Source organism: Pinus tabuliformis, chromosome 9 (assembly GCF_031772625.1).
Source record: "Pinus tabuliformis cultivar Carrire ecotype Pingquan chromosome 9, CPIR1, whole genome shotgun sequence".
Classification (NCBI taxonomy): domain Eukaryota; kingdom Viridiplantae; phylum Streptophyta; class Pinopsida; order Pinales; family Pinaceae; genus Pinus; species Pinus tabuliformis.
Window position 1 is genome coordinate 22,841,776 of NC_142307.1, and position 20,826 is coordinate 22,862,601.

Consider the following 20,826-nt stretch of genomic DNA (forward strand, 5'->3'; position numbering starts at 1 on the left):
AAGAAGGGAGGGAGAGGGTTGCCGTCGGTTGTGGGAGCGAATCGAAGCGATTTTAGGAGGAATCCAAGCCAAGATCGCCAATTTGTCCATAAACCAGGTATGTAGATTAATTTTTTTTTGTTTTGGTTCAATAAAAACTTTGTTTTTCATTGTTTTTAAAGAATTTTTGGAAATTTTTCATTGATTTGGGATGGGTTATTTGTTATGACTATGAGAACCAATTTTTGATTTTGATTTTCTCATTTTCTTTAAACATTGTTTATTTTTTTTGATTTTTCATTGTTTTTTGGCATTTGGTTGGGTGACTTGGGTTTAGAAATTGGGATTTTGGAAATAATTAGCTTGTAATTTTGCAAATGCTAAATTGTAATTTGTATTTACTATTATCATTTATGTAATCCTAAATTCCTATTTCCTAATCCTTATTTTTCCATAGGTTTGCAAATTCAAAATTCAAAAACAAACATGCCAAGGAAATTGGATCCTTTCTGGGAATATGGTGACCCTAAAACTCCGAATGATAGACAAAACTTGTATTGCAAGTTGTGTGGAAAGGAAATATTCGGGGGGGTGTACAGGTTGAAGTTCCACCTTGCACAAATCCCTGGACGTGATGTGGGGCCCTGTCTAAAGACAAATGCTGAAATTATCCAAAAAGCCATGAGAGCATTGGGAGAATTAGAGCACACTAGAGACGCCAAAGAAGAACTCAAAAGGCAACTAAAAAGGTCAGTTGAAGGAAGTGGGCCAAGTGGCACAGGTTCTACTGCAGCGTCAGTCAATCCGTTTGCTGCATCATCATATTTTGTTCCTCGAACCACACCTGGTTCACAACCAACTATCGGTTCAATGATGAAAAGAACTGAAAAAGAAAAAGCTGACAAGTTGATGACAAAATTTCTCCTCTGGAGTGATATTCCTTTCAGCATTATAAGGAATAATCCATTTTTCCAACCTACTCTTGATGCTGTTGCCAGTGTTGGCCCGGGGTACAAACTCCCTTCTCTTCATGATTTCAGAGGCCGGCTTCTTCAAGATGAAAAGCGTGACTGCACCCAAAGATTGGAGGATTTTAGGGCATCATGGGCACAAACAGGATGCACTGTTATGTCAGATGGTTGGACTGACCAAAAGGGGAGAACCCTTATAAACTTCTTGGTTAGTTGTCCCTTGGGGACTATGTTTATCAAATCTCTTGATGCAACTCATCAAATCAAAGATGCAAAAAATTTATGTGATTTGCTGGATGTGTTTATTTTGGAGGTGGGTGCAGAAAATGTTGTCCAAGTCATAACGGACAACGCTGCAAATTATGTTGCTGCTGGTAGAATGCTTATGGACAGGCATCCTACTTTATTTTGGACACCTTGTGCTGCCCATTGTATTGATTTGATGTTAGAGGACATAGGGAAAATTCCCTTTGTCAAAGAGGCTGTTGACTCATCAAAAACCATCACAAAATTTATTTACAATCACACATCTGTGCTTAGCTTGATGAGAAAATGCACCAACAACAAAGAGTTGGTGCGCCCCGCCATTACACGGTTTGCGACGAGTTTCATATCTCTTCAATCCCTCTTGAATTCTATGTGGGATTTGAAGAGAATGTTTGTTTCAGAGGAGTGGCGTTCTTCGCCAATGAGCCGCAAACCAGAAGGAGAGGCCGTCTGCAGACTTGTTTCATACCAAGAAGACTTCTGGGCGGGAGTGCAGGAGGTGTGCGCTGTCACTGAACCTTGGTAAAGGTTCTTCGGTTGGTAGATGGTGAGAAGCCTGCAATGGGCTATTTGTATGAAGCCATGGACAGGGCCAAAGAAGCCATTCGGTCCTACTATGATGACAAGGGAGATGATGGGTTCCAGAGACAACTCCTTCTATGGAAGGTCATTGATGAGCGATGGAACAACACACTCCATCGTCCCATTCATGCTGCTGGGCTTTTCCTGAACCCTGCATTTTCTTATGCATGTGGGTTTAATTTTGATGTTGAGGTCGTGGAAGGATTATTAACCTGTGTCCAGAAGATGGTGAGATCTTCAGAAGAACGTATGGAGATCTCTAGACAAATTGAGCAATATAAGTTGTCAGGTGGCTTATTTGGCTTTGATATGGCTGTCATTGATAGGACGGTTAAAATGCCAGGTATTTTTTAGTTTGTAGTATGTACTTTGTAACTTTGTTTCAAATTTCATTGTTTCTTCAAATTCCATTTTTTTCTTATGTTTATTTAAAATTTTATTTGTAATTTTGTTGTAGACGCATGGTGGAAGATGTATGGTGGCAGAGTACCCCTTTTGCAAAATCTTGCCATACGCATCCTCAGCCAAACATGCAGCTCCTCGGGATGTGAGCGCAATTGGAGTGTATTTGAAAAAATACACAACAAGAAGCGCAATAGGTTAACACTTAAACATTTAAAATATTGCAAATTTCCAAATAAATTTTTGAATTCATTAAAGTTTTAAACAATATTTTTTTTATAATATTAATTATTAATTATTAATTTATTATTTCATGAACTTTGTACAGGTTGGAGTCCCATAGACTTAATGACATGGTCTATGTCTACTACAATCTTCGATTGTGGGTGAAACAACTAGAGAAGACACCTGATACGGAAGCCATCTCATTGGATGGGATTGACACCACTGCTGAATGGAGGGTTGAGACCGAGAGGCCTCTCATGGATCCCACTGAGGATTGGTTAGTGCAGGATGAGGGGGAGGAGGAGGGGGAGGAGGAGGAGGAGCAGGAGCAGGAGCAGGAGCAGGAGGAGGAGGAGTTGGAGGAGCAGGAGGAGGAGGTGACACCGCCTACCCGGGCTACCCGGGCTACCACTACCACCAGTAGAGGACGTGGTCTCCGTCCACCTCAGCCTCCTATAGCTGCTACTACTAGTTCTTCAGCTTCTAGAGCACGTCAGACTCCACTGCCATTTCCACCACCACAGGCACCAGCTTCTACATCTAGAGGGAAAGAGAAAGTTGTGCCATTTTCTCGCAAGAGGGGCAGAGGAAATCAATAGGATTAGACTTTCATTTTATTGTATATGACATTATGACATGATGAGATACATTATCATATTTTTTGTTGATATTTTGAGGCTGAGTTGGACTTGGGACTCAGGACTTACTATTCAGGACATGATTCAATGTTATGTGTGATTTTAGCGCTAGAAATGATATTAAACATCTTATATATTAGTTTTTTTATCATATTTATGTGTCAATGTATTTATTTTATGTTGTAGATGGTTTAGATATTAAAAAAATTGAAAAAAATTGAAAAAAAAATGAATATTTTTGTGCCAAACGATTTTTTTCCCGCTTTTTTCCGATTTTTTCCCGATTTTAACGATTTTTTCCGCTTTTTTCCCGGCGCCGATTAAATCCCGATCGCGATGTGTGCAACACTGATTAAAATATGGGATTCTGTTGTGGTGGTTTAATATGCAGCGGCAGAGTTGATTTCTTTTCTTTGTCAACAACGGCCTCGCCATCCACTTGTAGGGAGTTGTCTGGTACACTAATTCTCCCAGCATTGCCTATTATCAACAGCCACTACCAGACAGTGAGCTATTGTGAGAATCATAAAAGTCCATTCGATAAGAAATTGTAGGGGCCTCGTGTCTTCAAAAATTTCATCAATTTTATGATAAAACTGCCACATTTCCAATTTGGTGAAAGAGAGATGAATTGTGACTTAAGGAAGTGTTGTCACCCAAATTGTATAGGCAAGATGCGACAAAGCTCAGGACGGGGGCTGTCACTTTGATCCCCCCCTCTCTGTTCTAGTTGTGTCCCAACAACAAGCTATGGAGGGTAGTTGCTATGAAATGTGAAGGTGAAAGACACATCGGCAACTGACAAGTCTGGGAGACATAAATGAATGGCCTAGCAACTTAGTTATTTTAGCAAGTTTAATGATTAGATTATTTTAGCAAGTTTAGGGAGTCAAATACTTGCATTATGCGAAATATCTACTAAGCCACAGGATGCTTCACTATCCTAGATGAAATGCAACACCTAAAATCTAAGTGAATGTAGGATCTTGGTTTCTTTTAGATTAGATGCCTAACTAGGTGAATCTTTTCCCTTAGCTATTTTGAAACTAGTCTCTAGAGTGGGTTGTGGAGAGAAGTGCAGGGAAAGATAGAAATGACTATATTAATGATACCTCCCCTGGAAATCTAACCACCTGATGCCTCTGACGCTGCAGAGATGGTGGCTTTGATGACTGCAAGGTCACTGTGTTAACCACTAAAGAGGGTTTAGACTTCGCAAGCTAGATGAGAAAGGTGGTCCTAAAATCTTTCAACCAAACTTATGCTTGAAGGTAAAAGTAGTGTAAGGCTAATCCTAGAGTGCAGGTGCAAAAATGAGTGATCACTATTAAGGTGAAGTTATTAAGTTTTTTAAGTACTTAGAGACAAATTACAATGATATTCAATTTATAACAATGAAGTACTTAACAATGTACAACAACAATCTTCACCAAAAGAATGCGCTCAATGAACAAAATATATGGCTCTAGAAAATGTTGCCAAGATTACCAATATCACAATGGACAATTGCTCTTGAGATGAAAATAAATCAACGAGTCCAATGCTGTTTAACACAATTAGCAACTTCCAAGATTACTTAAATTATAACAATAGAATGGCAATGTGCCAACTAGAGACAAAAGATCCAATCTCAAGATTATGATTATGATTGTCAATTAAGTGCCTTGTGAGTGACTTGGATTAACAAGATTATGCATACAAGAGATGCTTATTCCACAATAATAATGAAGAACAATGTACTCACTTGTCCAATAATCAATGGTAGCAATAACAATTAGAAGTATTCCTTTATAAACGATGTCACAATAATACTAGCTATCAATGAGGAAAAGAGAGCATTAATCCACAATGTTACTCTTTAAGCCAATCTTACCAAACAATTGCCAACTCAATTATCCCTTTAGAGCACTTATGTTCTTAGTTAGATGAGGATGCAAATAGTGAATGCTCATGCAAAAGTGTAATGTATGCAGTATGCGAATGGATGCAAGACATGCAAAATGCAATGAGATGCAAGATGGAGCAGCCAAGAAGATGATGATTACAGCAGTAAGAAAAACACCCAATTCCACTAGAAGACACTTATTCAAGATGCACAAGATGCAAGGAACAAATGCCAAATGAAATTAGATGACTGTCAACCACTTTTGATCTACAGTAATGTTTATATCAGACCTTTGATTTTTATGACAGCCTTGAAGAAATGATAAGATATGCTATGAAATGCAAGCCCAACCAATGCAAGTGATATGCCAATGAAGAAATATGCTTGCAAATTAATTATTATGCCACCATTAGGTGATTTCATCACTACTGTAGGTGATTTCAGATGGCTGTAGCAAACATATCAGATCTGGAAATCACCCAACAGTCCACAAAACTTCTCTTATATGCAATCAATTTGACCCCAAAATTAATTTTTAATGCCTTAAGTGATTAATGAGTGAATTTAGGCTTATTTTAAATGTTTTTAGGCCCTGGATATACTGCTGTCATAAAATGCTTCAGAATTCAAGATGAGGATAATGATGAGAATGAAGGATTAGAGGGAAAACCAAGAGGCCTAATGGCCTTGTAGACAACTAGTTTGGCTTCCAATGAATTTTCCTACCTGCAACCACCAAGTTAGCCCAAAAATTGCTGCAAAACAAATTGTTGGAAACAAAATACTAATGCAAACCAACTCAATGACTAAATAATGGCTGAATGAGGGCTAGAAGAAGAGGCTAGGGCTAGGAGAAGGCCAACGATAGGGCTAAGGAGCCAAGGAAGGGCAGTGATGAGGGGGAGGAGGCCTAATAGGCCTATGATACACACAGAAAAGCCTCATAGAGGCAATGACAAAAGGCCGTAAGGCCTGTGGCTAAGGGAAAATGAGAAAAAGAGGGGGGCCGAGGGGGTTTGAGACCCCTCTAAGTCCACGACAAGGCCAAAAACAGCTTGCGGCCCAAGGAAACACCCTCTAAGGGTTGTGGTAAGGGCAAGGGAAGCCCTTTTAGGGCTGCGGCCAAAAAGAAAAGGGGCAGCGGCTAGGGTTATGACCCTGAAGGGCCTGCAGCTCAAGGAAAAGAGCCTCTAAGGCTAACGACAAGACCTAAAAGGGCTAGTGGCTCACCTAGAGGAGGAGAGAAGGGCACGACAAGGCTGGAGGAAGGGGCAACTAGGCCCTAGAGGCCTTGAAAAAATTTGAAACCCCTACAATCACAAAAATTTCACCACAAAATGCCAAAATATCACTTCCTTAGGACCGGCGTCTTCCTTTTTTGGCTAGATGTTGAGCTTGGAAGAAGATTAGAGGCTAGATCTTGCCTCCATAGGCCTAGATCTGCCTCAAAGCCCCAACAATTTTTCTTGAGAGATTCAAATTTCACCTACACAAATTAATGAAAGAATTCCAAAACCCCAAATATATACAAAATTTTAAAACCACAAAAATGACAAGTGCTACGTCTTCTGCGTTTTATATTTATGTTCTATCTGCAGTTTATCGTAATGCTGATGTGATTGCTAATTGTGAAAATTTAAATAAATTGCTCTAGCATAGAACATACCTAATCTTAACATGGTATCAGAGCTGAGGTGAAGACAATGCCCAAGCAAGAGTGAAAGAGCAATCACCAAATACAGTTGGGACAAGACAAAAGGATCAATGGGTTCTGTTGTCGCCCAAACTGGCACGACAACGCTCAGACCGGGGGCTGTCACTCTGATCCCCGGTCTCTCCGTTTAAGCCTGTCTCCCACGGCTAAGGGGGGTAGACCCTGAGGAAAGACAAAGGCCAACTGCCACAACAGTTGGGCCAGGAGACGAAAAGCACTAAAATGACTTGACGAATTGAGCAGACCAGTGCCTTTAAAGATCTAAATGATCACTAGCTAGATGATCGAAGAACATGAACCACAACCAGCAATCATCAGGAAAAGAGAGCAATGCTTTAAATATTCAGTAAAACCACAACGCTCCTCAAATAACGATATCCAGCAAACTAAAAGAAATCAATTTGCTTCAGACAACAGAGAAACCAGATATCAATTTCGTGCTCAGATCTGAGTGTGAAAGGTACAGCATAGATGAAAAGTCTGAAACTGGCAAAGTGAATTTTCCAAATTTTTTATTTTTATTTATTTTTTTTTTTTTTATATAAAAAAAAGGAAAATTCCTAAAACTATATTAACATCTAAAACCTAAATTACTTTAAATTAAAAGCTATAAAATAAAAACTACAAAATCTAATTTTTTTTTTTTTTTTTTTTAGTGTTATAAAAAAAAAAAAAAAAAGAAAATTTAAAATCTAAAAAATTTAAATTTAAAATCTATTCTAAAATTAAATCTAATCATCATTTTTTTATTTTTTATTTCTTTTTTTTTATTCAAAAATAAAAAAAAATTAAAATTTGAAATCTAATTAAAGCTAAATCTAAAAAAATCTAAGATCTAACTAACATTTAAAAAAAAGACTAACACATGAAATAAAATTAACTAAACAAAAACTAAAATACAAAATGCATTTTTTTATTTTTATTTTTATTTGATATGTAATAAAATGAAACTATGTAAAAAGAAAATTAAATCTAAATACCTAACCAACGAAACCTAAATAAAACCTACGCTAATCCTAAACTATGTAAAACAAAATTTACAAACGCATGCCTATGATATCAAAAACCACACATCGAAATCAAAGGAAACGATATAACAAAATCGGGTGAGCACAATACGATGGCGTAACAGGACGCTTCTCAATGGCGATAGAAGGTTACAGCGACTAGCATGAAACAATGTGTACTTACCTGGAACCTCCACGCAACAATAAAGTCCGGAAATTACTCACGCTGAAGGCTGATCGCTCTGTCCGCGGATACCCTTCACAGCAGCGGGCTTGGGTCGACTTTTTTACGTGGAATCTCTGCGCAGACGCAATGCTGACCGGTTTTTGGAAATGGCAGATAAACGAGCTCTCAGGAATGCCCTCACGCCAATCCACGAATCGCTCAGCCCGTGTGAAAGCCCGTGTGGATTTTCTGGAAGCTTGCAGACGGCGGTATGATCTTCAGATTTTAGTTTGAGCGGCCACAAACTGTCCTCACGGCAGCCACTAAATCGAAAAACTAATATGGGCACGGTCTTGTTGTTTGCTGCCCTGATGCCAAACACAAACAACTACACCAGAGCTGTGATAGCACATAAGTGGACAGAGAAACTTTCAAACAGATCAAACGTAACCCTTTTCTGAGAATACAAGATGCGTTGGCCAAGAAAATTATCGGGGAAATGCAGAGTCGAATCACTTCAATTGAAAGAGACTTTCGTACCTGGCGTCTGAGAGACGGATTCGCTGAAATTTTACCTGAGTGTTTTATGCTGCTGAGACCAAATCTGAAGATTCCCTCAAATAATGATTTCGTTTTGCCTGTTTGAAGCATGAATTCAATGCATTTTTTGCTGTGGACAGGGAAAATGGCGGACAGAACAGTGCAATGATAACCCTGAAAAACAGCAAATAAGAGCCCGGCAGATATATGCAAAACTTCAAAATAAGACCACTTCAAAATTTACCTAGAATTACTAGGAAATTACAGCTCTTGGACAGCCAAATTTGACACTAATTGCAGTAATGTTCTTGAAATATCAGAAGTAAATTCACTGTGAACTTCACTGTAAATCAGAAAAAATTTCTCAATGTAAAACATGCAATAAACTTTAACAGATTAACCCGGGGCACAATCAGCTGGGCTCTGCACAGAACAGCCTGTGGGAGTCGGCTGGTTCAGCCCAGAACTTCCCCAAACGCCCACAAATAACCTTCACCTAAAAGTTTCCTGCACACCTCAAGCAAGCATCAGCAAACAAGGGCAAGAGATGCTGCTAGATTTCAAAAGAAAATGGAGATACCTGCCATTTTCCAGAAAACCTACAGCATTCAGACCCTAGCACGTGAGCAAGATACCTGTACTCACAATGCTCTAAAAAAAATCAGCTATTTTAACTGTTGAAAACTGAAATATGCAGAAATTCAAACACCTCACAGCAGTTCCAGAGAGTAACACCAGCCAGTTTGAAACCCCAAAGTCTTTTTATTAATCAGAAATCAGTTTACAAGAGAGCTTTCAGTACAGACTCACAGATCAGATAAAACTGAAAATGACCTCCTAAGACCCTACATAAAGGAAATGATCCCAACGGCTAGTTTTGGGTGATCCACAAAAATATTATTATTTTATTGCTTAGGGTTTTTGCTTTATGCTTTTTATTTTTTTAAATTTTTTATTTTTTATTTTTTTATTTTTATTTTTTATTTTTTATTTTTTATTTTTTATTTTTTATTATATATGAATTTATTATTTTTATTCATTAAAAGAAAAAAAAAAAATTTTAAATTTATTTTAAGACGGATCATCAAACCCAGCCGTTGGAATCATCACCTAGCACCTAGGACCTAGGACTCATGAGGGGATTTACAACATTTTCAACCCTCAAGACACATTTCATCATGATTTTTTACAATTTTTACAATTTACATCTCAAAGGGATGAATCCACTTTAACATAGACCCTCATAGACCACCCAGATCTGCGACACAACTATAATCTAGCAGAGTAACACGCTAGGATTCTCCTAAAGTCCTAATAACGAAATGCATCCCGGCTTTGGAGTTGGGTTTGAAGGAAAACTCTGCCGATCCATGGATCGGTGAGACTAAAAACCTCCCGGGACGCAGATCGTCATTAGAAAGTTAGGTCCACCTAGGCAACTTTACATACATGACTCTGATCTGCTTAGATTATTTACATTTCAAACATGCAGACTGGGTTTACAACAAAAATGATCAAGCTGTCGATGACTGTAGGCTGGCACGGACATGTCGCTCAGGAGCTATCCTTCTCTGCCAACAGGAAGGAGGTGTACTGCATGGGTAGTTGACCAGTAGTGGTCAACATCTGGCTCTACTTGGGGACACGTTGCTGCACTGGTAGGAATGTGAGAATCCAGAATCTGCATCCATACAACACACAAATAAAAATAAGTAGCGTCCATTCCCAAATCATCATATGCATTAAGTACAGGAAAAAATAAAAGCTCTTCATTTATTGACTAACTAATAACATGAAAAGTAAATCTAATCCTAAAAATAGAAATAAAATGCTGAAAAGACAAGGAGTAGGGACAGAAATACAATACAAAAGATGCCCCATGGCATCAGATATCATCTCTGAAGAACAGCTTGAGCATTTGGCCGTTCGCTGGTAGATGAAGTGGTTCACCATCCAATCTGCTCAAGTGGAATGAGTTTGGTCCAGCTATGTCTCTAATGATGTACGGTCCTAACCACAAGCTGTCAAACTTTTTATGCTTTCCTGGTTTTTCATTTTTGCGATCCCAAAGTAAAACCATATCTCCAACCTGCAAAGATCTAGATCTAGAGCATTTATCAAAGCTTTTCTTAATATTAGATTGATTTTTACATATATTTTCAAAAGCTGTCCGACGAGTCTCATCTAATTCCACAATCTGATCTATCCTATTCTGAACAACATCTTTATCAGTGGAAAATTTTTGGAGAAGCTGATAAGCTGGCAATTTTAGGTGCACAGGTAAGGTAACATCCAAGCCATAAACCAATTCAAAGGGAGATTTACCAGTAGATTTCTTCTTAGTAATTCTGTCTGCCCACAAAGCATACTTGATTTTGCTGTCCCAAGACTTCTTGTTATCTCCTACTATTTTCTTGATAATGGTTATGAGATTTTTATTACTTGATTCAGCCAAACCATTACCCTGAGGATAGTAATTCGATGAATGAGATAAGACGATGCCATATTTGAAACAGAAAGATGTAAACTCTGAAGAACTAAAAGCCTTGGCATTGTCCGTAGTGATTTTAGCGGGGACACCAAATCTAGTAATGATGTTATTCTCAATGAAATCCATAATCACCTTTTCAGTGGCATTCTTAGCAGGAATGGCTTCTACCCATTTAGTGAAGTAATCAGTAGCAGTCAAAATCCAAGAGTAGCCATTGCTAGAATTTTCATGGAACTTCCCTATGAAGTCCAGACCCCAATGCTGAAAAGGTGCCTCTACAATAACAGGCTGTAGAGGAAGGGCAGCAAGCTTCTGTTTCCCAGTGAACAGTTGACAGGCTTGACACGATCTAACAAACTTGTGCACATCAGAAAAAATTGAAGGCCAATAATAGCCAGCTCTCAGGATTTTGTGGGCAGTAGTTCTAGCGGCATAATGACCACCACAAAATCCTGAATGAAATTCGGAGATCAATCTTTTGGACTCAACATCGTCAACACACCTAAGCACTATGCCCTCTGGATTTCTCCATCCAAGGCCATCCTTCATAAGGCAGTACTTAGTGGCTTTTAGTCTAAGAGCCCTTCTTCTATGAGCGACTAAGTGGTTAGGACAAGCAAGATTTGTTAAGTAGTAAACTATGTCCTGATACCATTCATGCTCAGCTAACCTTCTTAATTCTGGTGAAGAAAGATCGTCAAGGCAAAACAGACCAAGAGTCTTTTCATTACTTTCAGCTAACATTTGAGCTAAACCTTGGCCTTTGATCAGCTTAGTGGGTCTAATCTCTAAATCATACTCCTGTATCTTAGTAACCCACCTAGCACGAGTCCCTAAGCAATCAGTTTGAGTTAATATGTCTTTAACAGCAGAATGTGGGACGAAAGCGATGATCTTAGAATAACCCACATAAGTTTTAAAATGCTTAAGAGACTTGACTAGGGCATAGGCCTGCTTTTCCATGGTATTGTACTTCAATTCGGAATTTTGAAGTGCTCTACTCATGAAAGCGATAGGCTGCTCGTGACCCTCTCTATTCTTTTGAAGTAAGACACCGGCAATGGTATCCTCAGAAGCGAAAGAAAAAATCATGAAATCTTTGGAGTAATCAGGACTAACAAGGACAGGAGCCTTCGCGATAGCAGACTTGATTTCTTGGAAAGCCCTTTTGCCCTCTTCTTGCCAGACAAATTTCACATCCTTCTTCAGAAGACTTTGAATGGGCTTAGCTATTTCCGCATAATTCGGGATAAATCTTCTAATAAAATTTATCTTTCCAAGGAAAGACTGAAGGGACTTGAGGTTATGCGGGAGAGGAATCTTTTGAATTGCTTCAACTCGTTCAGGATCGACCCTGACTCCTTCCTTAGAGATGATATGACCCAGAAGTTTCCCTTCAGTTACCCCAAAGACAGATTTAGCCGGATTCAAAGAAATTCCATATTCTCTACATCTATCGAAAACTTGCCTAAGATGATCTATATGACTGATACCATCCTTAGAGAAAACAGTAAGATCATCTTGATATATTTCGATAATTTTCCCGATCAATCCTTTGAAGGCATAGTCCATGGCCCTCTGGAAAGTAGCTCCAGCGTTTGTTAACCCAAATGGCATTCTGATGTATTCAAAAGTGCCCCATGGTGTTGTGAACGTGGTCTTGTGTCGATCTTCCTTTTTAACCCAAACTTGATTATACCCAGAAAAACCGTCTAGCAATGACATCATTCCAGACCCAGTTACTCTTTGCAACAAAGTTTCCATTTTTGGCAAAGGGTAATTATCCTTCTTGCACGCTAGATTAAGGTTTCTAAAATCAACACAAAGTCTTATTGTACCATTCTTCTTCCTGACAATCACCAAATTCGAACACCATGTCGAATGCCTAGTTTGAGCGATGATTCCTGCTGCAAGCATCTTCGCAAGCTCTTTTTGGACCAGGGGGGCTAACTTAGGATTAATCTGCCTAAGTTTCTGCCGAAAAGGTTTAGCATTTTCGTCTTTTAAGGGAATAGTATGCTCCATAATATCTTCCCTATAGCCCTTCAACTCATCATAGGAAAAAGCCAAAACATCTCTATATTCACGAAGTAAATCAATTAACTTTTTCCTTTCCTCCAGACTAGCACCTTTACCGATTTTAACCATTTTCGGATTTTCAAAAGTACCAATGTTAACTTCAAGGCACTCGCCTGGGTCCAACTTGTCTTCTTCTCTCAGCTTCGTGGCATCATGCCGATCAAAATATTGCTCTAAGGCAACTACATTTCTGGGAGTGGGATTTATGATATGTCCTTGATCTAAAGACCCATCCTCGCCAGAAACTAGCCGGAAATCCTCAAACTCGTCTAAACTATTGAGAAAACGAACGACTTGCTTTTCATCATTAAAAACTTGCCAATGCTCCGAGTTGTCTGGGACAGATGGTCTGAATATTATCTCCATTTTAATTTTATCGTTGATTAACTCATCAGACAACTGGAAAGTGCTAGCAGCTACGGCAAGTTCATCTGCCGAACTATTTAGCTCCCTAGGAATTGCTTCAAGGTTAAGGGCATCGAAGTGCTCCATAGTATCCCACACAGCATTTCGATAGTTTCTTAATCTCTGATTTCTACATGTGAATTTGTTCTTAAGCTGCATGATAACCAGATCGGAATCCCCCTTTATGTTAAGCAATTTAATCTTCAAAGCTTTGGCCAATTCAAGGCCCAACAATATGGCTTCATACTCAGCGACATTGTTGGTTGCTTCAAATTCTAGACGATAGGCAAACTTGAATACGTGACCAAGGGGAGACTTAAGCACAATCCCAGCACCCTTACCATGACTAGAGAACGCACCATCGAAATACATATACCAGACTTCATCCTTAAGATCTTTAATCTCATCATCGGGAGGAATTATGAAATTGGACATGATAGCATAGTTCCCGATGTCAGATTTTTCTTTAATTATCTCGTTATGAGGCTTTTTAGGATTTTCAACATGAAATTTCCTCTCAGGCTCTCTATTTAGTCTAACAAAACCGTCACCGCTAGGAGAGGGAATCATAGCATATGACCAATTCATCTGAATGCTTCCCCCTAGATCAGAGGCCCACTTCCTAGATAACAGCATACCCCAAGCATCGGGTACATCAACGACAACAATATCCATAACAACCATGATGTCTGGGTAGACTGAAAGATGAACTTGCAAATCCTTGATTAAACCATGTACCTCGATCTTCTTAGAATCCATGGCGCATATATTATAGTAGGGTCTGGAAACTCTTAAGTTAAGCTGTTCCATAACCCTTTTAGTCATAACACAAGCAGATGCGCCTGAATCCAACATGCAGTTATTCAATTTATACCCATTGACTAATAAGGTGATAAAGAAGGGTTGATGATCCTTGTTATCAGCATCTACGCTTTGCAGATAAATAGGAGCATCATGATAGTCAACCTCACGAATCTTCTGCTGAGAAGCGTTGACTTGAGGACCCTGAATTGCTTTTAGTAACTTGTCCCTTTGGGAAGGGATCTTAGCGATCTCAGACACGGGAACCCAGATTTTAGCATTATTAAACCAATTCCCCAAATCGACATCTATTCCAGAGTTCATACCAGGGCTTAGAGTTCGAGGAGGAATTTGATTTCCGCTCTGATCTTTATCCCTTCTCTGGTATGTTAAACCCTTATCTCTAGCAATTTCCAGAATTTTCTCAGGAGAGGGTTTCTCACCATATAACCTGGCCAAAATGTCATCTTCGTTTTTATTTATACCAAAAGCAGATCGAGGATTCACAACATCATAGCTCCTTTCCTTAACCTCTATCCAATCATTCATGGGCAAAGGGAACTTGCTCCCTACTACGTTTATTTGCTCACCTGTCTCAAGCATTCCATTATCGAGAAGTCTTCTGATAATGGGACAAGAGGACTCTTCGTGAAAATCAGCACAAGCACGACAGTAGGGAGGAGCATCATCCACCAGATTGGTAAGCGGATTAGGAGGCCTCTGCTCACTAGTTTGACCCTTTCTTTGCCAGTTATTATTTCTGTTATTATTATTTCGAGGCTGAAAATTTTGCGGTTGCGCTCTTTCCATTTGAATTAACCTATTCTGCAAAGTGTTTATCTCCTTGTTATGATTAATTTCCATGGTTTCAATTTTCTGAAGCAATTTGAGAACAAGTTCATTTTCAGGCTCTTGGGCTGCTTTTCCCTTAGTTTCCTTCAGTTTTGTAGCAGCCCTGTCATAACCTGGGATTTCAGACTTCCCAGAAGCTGCCTTGTCCTTCTCATGTTCTACAGCTAAGGTTTGGCAAGCTCGATAATCAGTAAGTTTAGCACGCCTTAACTCATAAGATGGCTCAGGACCAAAGGCATCAATATAAAAATCTTGGAGAGTTTTATCTGAAGGTTTATAATCTTGAGGTAGTTCTTTAATAATGCTATTAAACCTTCTATTAAATTCCTCAACAGTTTCGTCTTCTCTCTTTCTCATCAGAGTAAGAGCTCTTACAAGATGTCGTCCCTCTCTTTTATCTCCATATTTTTCTCTAAATGAATTAATGATTGATTGTAAAGAGTCAAAAGAATTAGGAGGTTTTTCTGTAAACCAGTCATGAGCATCACCTCCTAGAGTCAAGATAAAAAGGGTCATCCTGACATCCTCATGATCAAAATCAGGAGATCTAGCGTACTTAGCCATCCATATGTTGAAATCTCGCAAATGGGAATTAACAGTAATGGCATTATCTCCATGAAAGCTAGGCAATTTGTCTATCCCAACAGATGGAATATCATTGGGGGCTCCAGGAATGTTAGAGAAATCACAAGGACCCAACAGACTCATGGTGTTGCGCCTAACCTGACCCCTAAAGAGCAGATGAACGTCAGAAAGGGCTTCTTGTCCAAGATTTGTAAGGAGTGCACGAGAAGCGAGTTTGTGTGATCGCACCCTGTAAACCTTTTCAGGATCCGGAGTGGGGTTGCACAGACTGCCTGGATGTCTTCTAGTGTACACTCTCGCAGATAATAATGGAAGTGGAGTCGCCACTTGAACAAGAAGCTAAGCACGGAAAAGCTTGAAAAACAAGGACCAAGGACAGAAAAACTCTATCCCCGGCAACGGCGCCAAAAAATGTTGTCGCCCAAACTGGCACGACAACGCTCAGACCGGGGGCTGTCACTCTGATCCCCGGTCTCTCCGTTTAAGCCTGTCTCCCACGGCTAAGGGGGGTAGACCCTGAGGAAAGACAAAGGCCAACTGCCACAACAGTTGGGCCAGGAGACGAAAAGCACTAAAATGACTTGACGAATTGAGCAGACCAGTGCCTTTAAAGATCTAAATGATCACTAGCTAGATGATCGAAGAACATGAACCACAACCAGCAATCATCAGGAAAAGAGAGCAATGCTTTAAATATTCAGTAAAACCACAACGCTCCTCAAATAACGATATCCAGCAAACTAAAAGAAATCAATTTGCTTCAGACAACAGAGAAACCAGATATCAATTTCGTGCTCAGATCTGAGTGTGAAAGGTACAGCATAGATGAAAAGTCTGAAACTGGCAAAGTGAATTTTCCAAATTTTTTATTTTATTTTATTTTTTTTTTTTTATATAAAAAAAAGGAAAATTCCTAAAACTATATTAACATCTAAAACCTAAATTACTTTAAATTAAAAGCTATAAAATAAAAACTACAAAATCTAATTTTTTTTTTTTTTTTTTTTAGTGTTATAAAAAAAAAAAAAAAAGAAAATTTAAAATCTAAAAAATTTAAATTTAAAATCTATTCTAAAATTAAATCTAAATCATTTTTTTATTTTTTATTTCTTTTTTTTATTCAAAAATAAAAAAAAAATAAAATTTGAAATCTAATTAAAGCTAAATCTAAAAAAATCTAAGATCTAACTAACATTTAAAAAAAAGACTAACACATGAAATAAAATTAACTAAACAAAAACTAAAATACAAAACGCATTTTTTTATTTTTATTTTTATTTGATATGTAATAAAATGAAACTATGTAAAAAGAAAATTAAATCTAAATACCTAACCAACGAAACCTAAATAAAACTTACGCTAATCCTAAACTATGTAAAACAAAATTTACAAACGCATGCCTATGATATCAAAAACCACACATCGAAATCAAAGGAAACGATATAACAAAATCGGGTGAGCACAATACGATGGCGTAACAGGACGCTTCTCAATGGCGATAGAAGGTTACAGCGACTAGCATGAAACAATGTGTACTTACCTGGAACCTCCACGCAACAATAAAGTCCGGAAATTACTCACGCTGAAGGCTGATCGCTCTGTCCGCGGATACCCTTCACAGCAGCGGGCTTGGGTCGACTTTTTTACGTGGAATCTCTGCGCAGACGCAATGCTGACCCGGTTTTTGGAAATGGCAGATAAACGAGCTCTCAGGAATGCCCTCACGCCAATCCACGAATCGCTCAGCCCGTGTGAAAGCCCGTGCGAATTTTCTGGAAGGTTGCCGACAGCGGTATGATCTTCAGATTTTAGTTTGAGCGGCCACAAACTGTCCTCACGGCAGCCACTAAATCGAAAAACTAATATGGGCACGGTCTTGTTGTTTGCTGCCCTGATGCCAAACACAAACAACTACACCAGAGCTGTGATAGCACATAAGTGGACAGAGAAACTTTCAAACAGATCAAACGTAACCCTTTTCTGAGAATACAAGATGCGTTGGCCAAGAAAATTATCAGGGAAATGCTGAATCGAATCACTTCAATTGAAAGAGACTTTCGTACCTGGCGTCTGAGAGACGGATTCGCTGAAATTTTACCTGAGTGTTTTATGCTGCTGAGACCAAATCTGAAGATTCCCTCAAATAATGATTTCGTTTTGCCTGTTTGAAGCATGAATTCAATGCATTTTTTGCTGTGGACAGGGAAAATGGCGGACAGAACAGTGTAATGATAACCCTGGAAAACAGCAAATAAGAGCCCGGCAGATATATGCAAAACTTCAAAATAAGACCACTTCAAAATTTACCTAGAATTACTAGGAAATTACAGCTCTTGGACAGCCAAATTTGACACTAATTGCAGTAATGTTCTTGAAATATCAGAAGTAAATTCACTGTGAACTTCACTGTAAATCAGAAAAAATTTCTCAATGTAAAACATGCAATAAACTTTAACAGATTAACCCGGGGCACAATCAGCTGGGCTCTGCACAGAACAGCCTGTGGGAGTCGGCTGGTTCAGCCCAGAACTTCCCCAAACGCCCACAAATAACCTTCACCTAAAAGTTTCCTGCACACCTCAAGCAAGCATCAGCAAACAAGGGCAAGAGATGCTGCTAGATTTCAAAAGAAAATGGAGATACCTGCCATTTTCCAGAAAACCTACAGCATTCAGACCCTAGCACGTGAGCAAGATACCTGTACTCACAATGCTCTAAAAAAAATCAGCTATTTTAACTGTTGAAAACTGAAATATGCAGAAATTCAAACACCTCACAGCAGTTCCAGAGAGTAACACCAGCCAGTTTGAAACCCCAAAGTCTTTTTATTAATCAGAAATCAGTTTACAAGAGAGCTTTCAGTACAGACTCACAGATCAGATAAAACTGAAAATGACCTCCTAAGACCCTACATAAAGGAAATGATCCCAACGGCTAGTTTTGGGTGATCCACAAAAATATTATTATTTTATTGCTTAGGGTTTTTGCTTTATGCTTTTTATTTTTTTAAATTTTTTATTTTTTTATTTTTTATTTTTTATTTTTTATTTTTTATTTTTTATTTTTTATTATATATGAATTTATTATTTTTATTCATTAAAAAAAAAAAAAAAAAAATTTTAAATTTATTTTAAGACGGATCATCAAACCCAGCCGTTGGAATCATCACCTAGCACCTAGGACCTAGGACTCATGAGGGGATTTACAACATTTTCAACCCTCAAGACACATTTCATCATGATTTTTTACAATTTTTACAATTTACATCTCAAAGGGATGAATCCACTTTAACATAGACCCTCATAGACCACCCAGATCTGCGACACAACTATAATCTAGCAGAGTAACACGCTAGGATTCTCCTAAAGTCCTAATAACGAAATGCATCCCGGCTTTGGGTTGGGTTTGAAGGAAAACTCTGCCGATCCATGGATCGGTGAGACTAAAAACCTCCCGGGACGCAGATCGTCATTAGAAAGTTAGGTCCACCTAGGCAACTTTACATACATGACTCTGATCTGCTTAGATTATTTACATTTCAAACATGCAGACTGGGTTTACAACAAAAATGATCAAGCTGTCGATGACTGTAGGCTGGCACGGACATGTCGCTCAGGAGCTATCCTTCTCTGCCAACAGGAAGGAGGTGTACTGCATGGGTAGTTGACCAGTAGTGGTCAACAGGTTCCTCATAATTCACCTAGGGTGAAGTTGAAGCAGAGAATGTTATCAGAATGGCGCAGCGGAAGATTCTGATGGTCCATCTTAAGATCACTTCATTGGGAAGTTCGGATCTAAGGGTGGAAGGAAAGGCGGATGCCTTGTTGAAATAAGTTCGGCTGTTATGCGCAGGAGTATCCGAATGGCAGAGACACATCTCTTGATGAAGATAACAATCATTGTTGAGACATCTTCAATGATCAAAAGAATGACTGATAATGCAGGTCATCAAGGAAATGATCGACTCTTCCACAAGGAACCCCAAAATCTCTTTTATGTACCTGATCGAACCTGATGTCCATCTCGGAATGGAAGTCAAAGGTTACAGGGTGGCACTTATCGATGGAAAGGTACGTGTTTGAAAATAGATCTTTTAAAGATGTTTTTGAGTTCAGGGTTGTATCAAGTTGCAGGAAGTCCACTAGGGACCATGTCCATTGACTCAACACCGGAGGTCTGTGAGTCAGATGGTGACTAGGATGCCTGGATTCAAAAAGAAGCATGAAGGTACATGTACCGAAGGAAAATATTATAAGGGGACCATTCCCCTCATGCAGTAGGTTCACAGGTTTGAAACTACCTGAGGAGTTTGAGAATCATGATCAAGGAATCTCATGTATACAGGTGGAAGAAAGCCCTCTATGGCTTGAAGAAAAACACCTCGGGCATAGTATGGGAGGATTGATAGCTATCTAATGCAGCTGAGATTCACTAGGAGTGACACCGATCCAAACCATTACTCAAAGGTTGTGGATGATAAACCTCTCTTACCGGCACCTATGTCTAACAAGTGCAAACCCTCTCATTTATAGGAGACAGAGGGAGTTGGATTCTGAATGTGGGAAGATAAGCTGCAAGCCTGTGACTACCTCGAGGATTTTAACTTTCAAGAAGTTATATGGTAGTGATGTCGGACTTGATTTGGGAAATGCCTCTGAGTTTCATAAACTCAATCGCGTTGATGTTCTTGGAGAACCTCCGTCTGGACATATGTGTTGCAGTTATCATGGTGAGCTCATATTTGGTTAAGCCTCACTGGATTGGTGCCAAGAATCTTCTGAGATATCTTCAGGGCACAATCTGTCATGGATTGAGATACAATGCCAGAAATATGAAACCACATGATTATGAAGGGTGCGTAGGCAGTGTGGAGGATCACTAGAGCACTTCTCAGTGCTGGTTCTCTTTGGAATCTGCCTCGATATCCTGGATGAGCAGGAAGTAGAAGTCGGTGACTCTGAGCACCACCAAGGCAGAATACATTGCTGATAGTATGGCCTTCTGAGAGGCGGTCTGGTTGCTGAAGCTCTTCAGTGAGCTGTTTGTACACATGATGAATACCATTGTGATTCTCTGTGACAACCAGAGATGGGATTCGATTATTGAGGAATCCCGTATTTGACAATTGCTCCTGCAGATAGACATCAAATACTGCCTTATCTGGGATATGGTAAGTCGATGATCAAGGAGGCTCCATCGCATTAAGATGATGTACAGGTTAGAGCCCCGTGGAAAGA

The 20,826-nt window shown here is 39.1% G+C and overlaps 2 protein-coding genes across 2 annotated transcripts in view; both read left to right on the forward strand.

The window, feature by feature from the left end:
* The window catches only part of LOC149146917 (RNA helicase, ATP-dependent, SK12/DOB1 protein), a 565,347-nt gene that overhangs the window by 284,348 nt on the left and 260,173 nt on the right, over positions 1 to 20,826 (forward strand). The gene's annotated exons all lie outside the window — the stretch shown is intronic.
* LOC149146918 (uncharacterized) lies at positions 1,808 to 3,174 on the forward strand. The gene is made up of 2 exons (XM_089440901.1): positions 1,808 to 2,398; positions 2,530 to 3,174. The coding sequence occupies exons 1-2, from the start codon at positions 2,271 to 2,273 to the stop codon at positions 3,023 to 3,025; spliced, it is 624 nt and encodes a 207-aa protein (XP_089297027.1). The 5' UTR covers positions 1,808 to 2,270; the 3' UTR covers positions 3,026 to 3,174.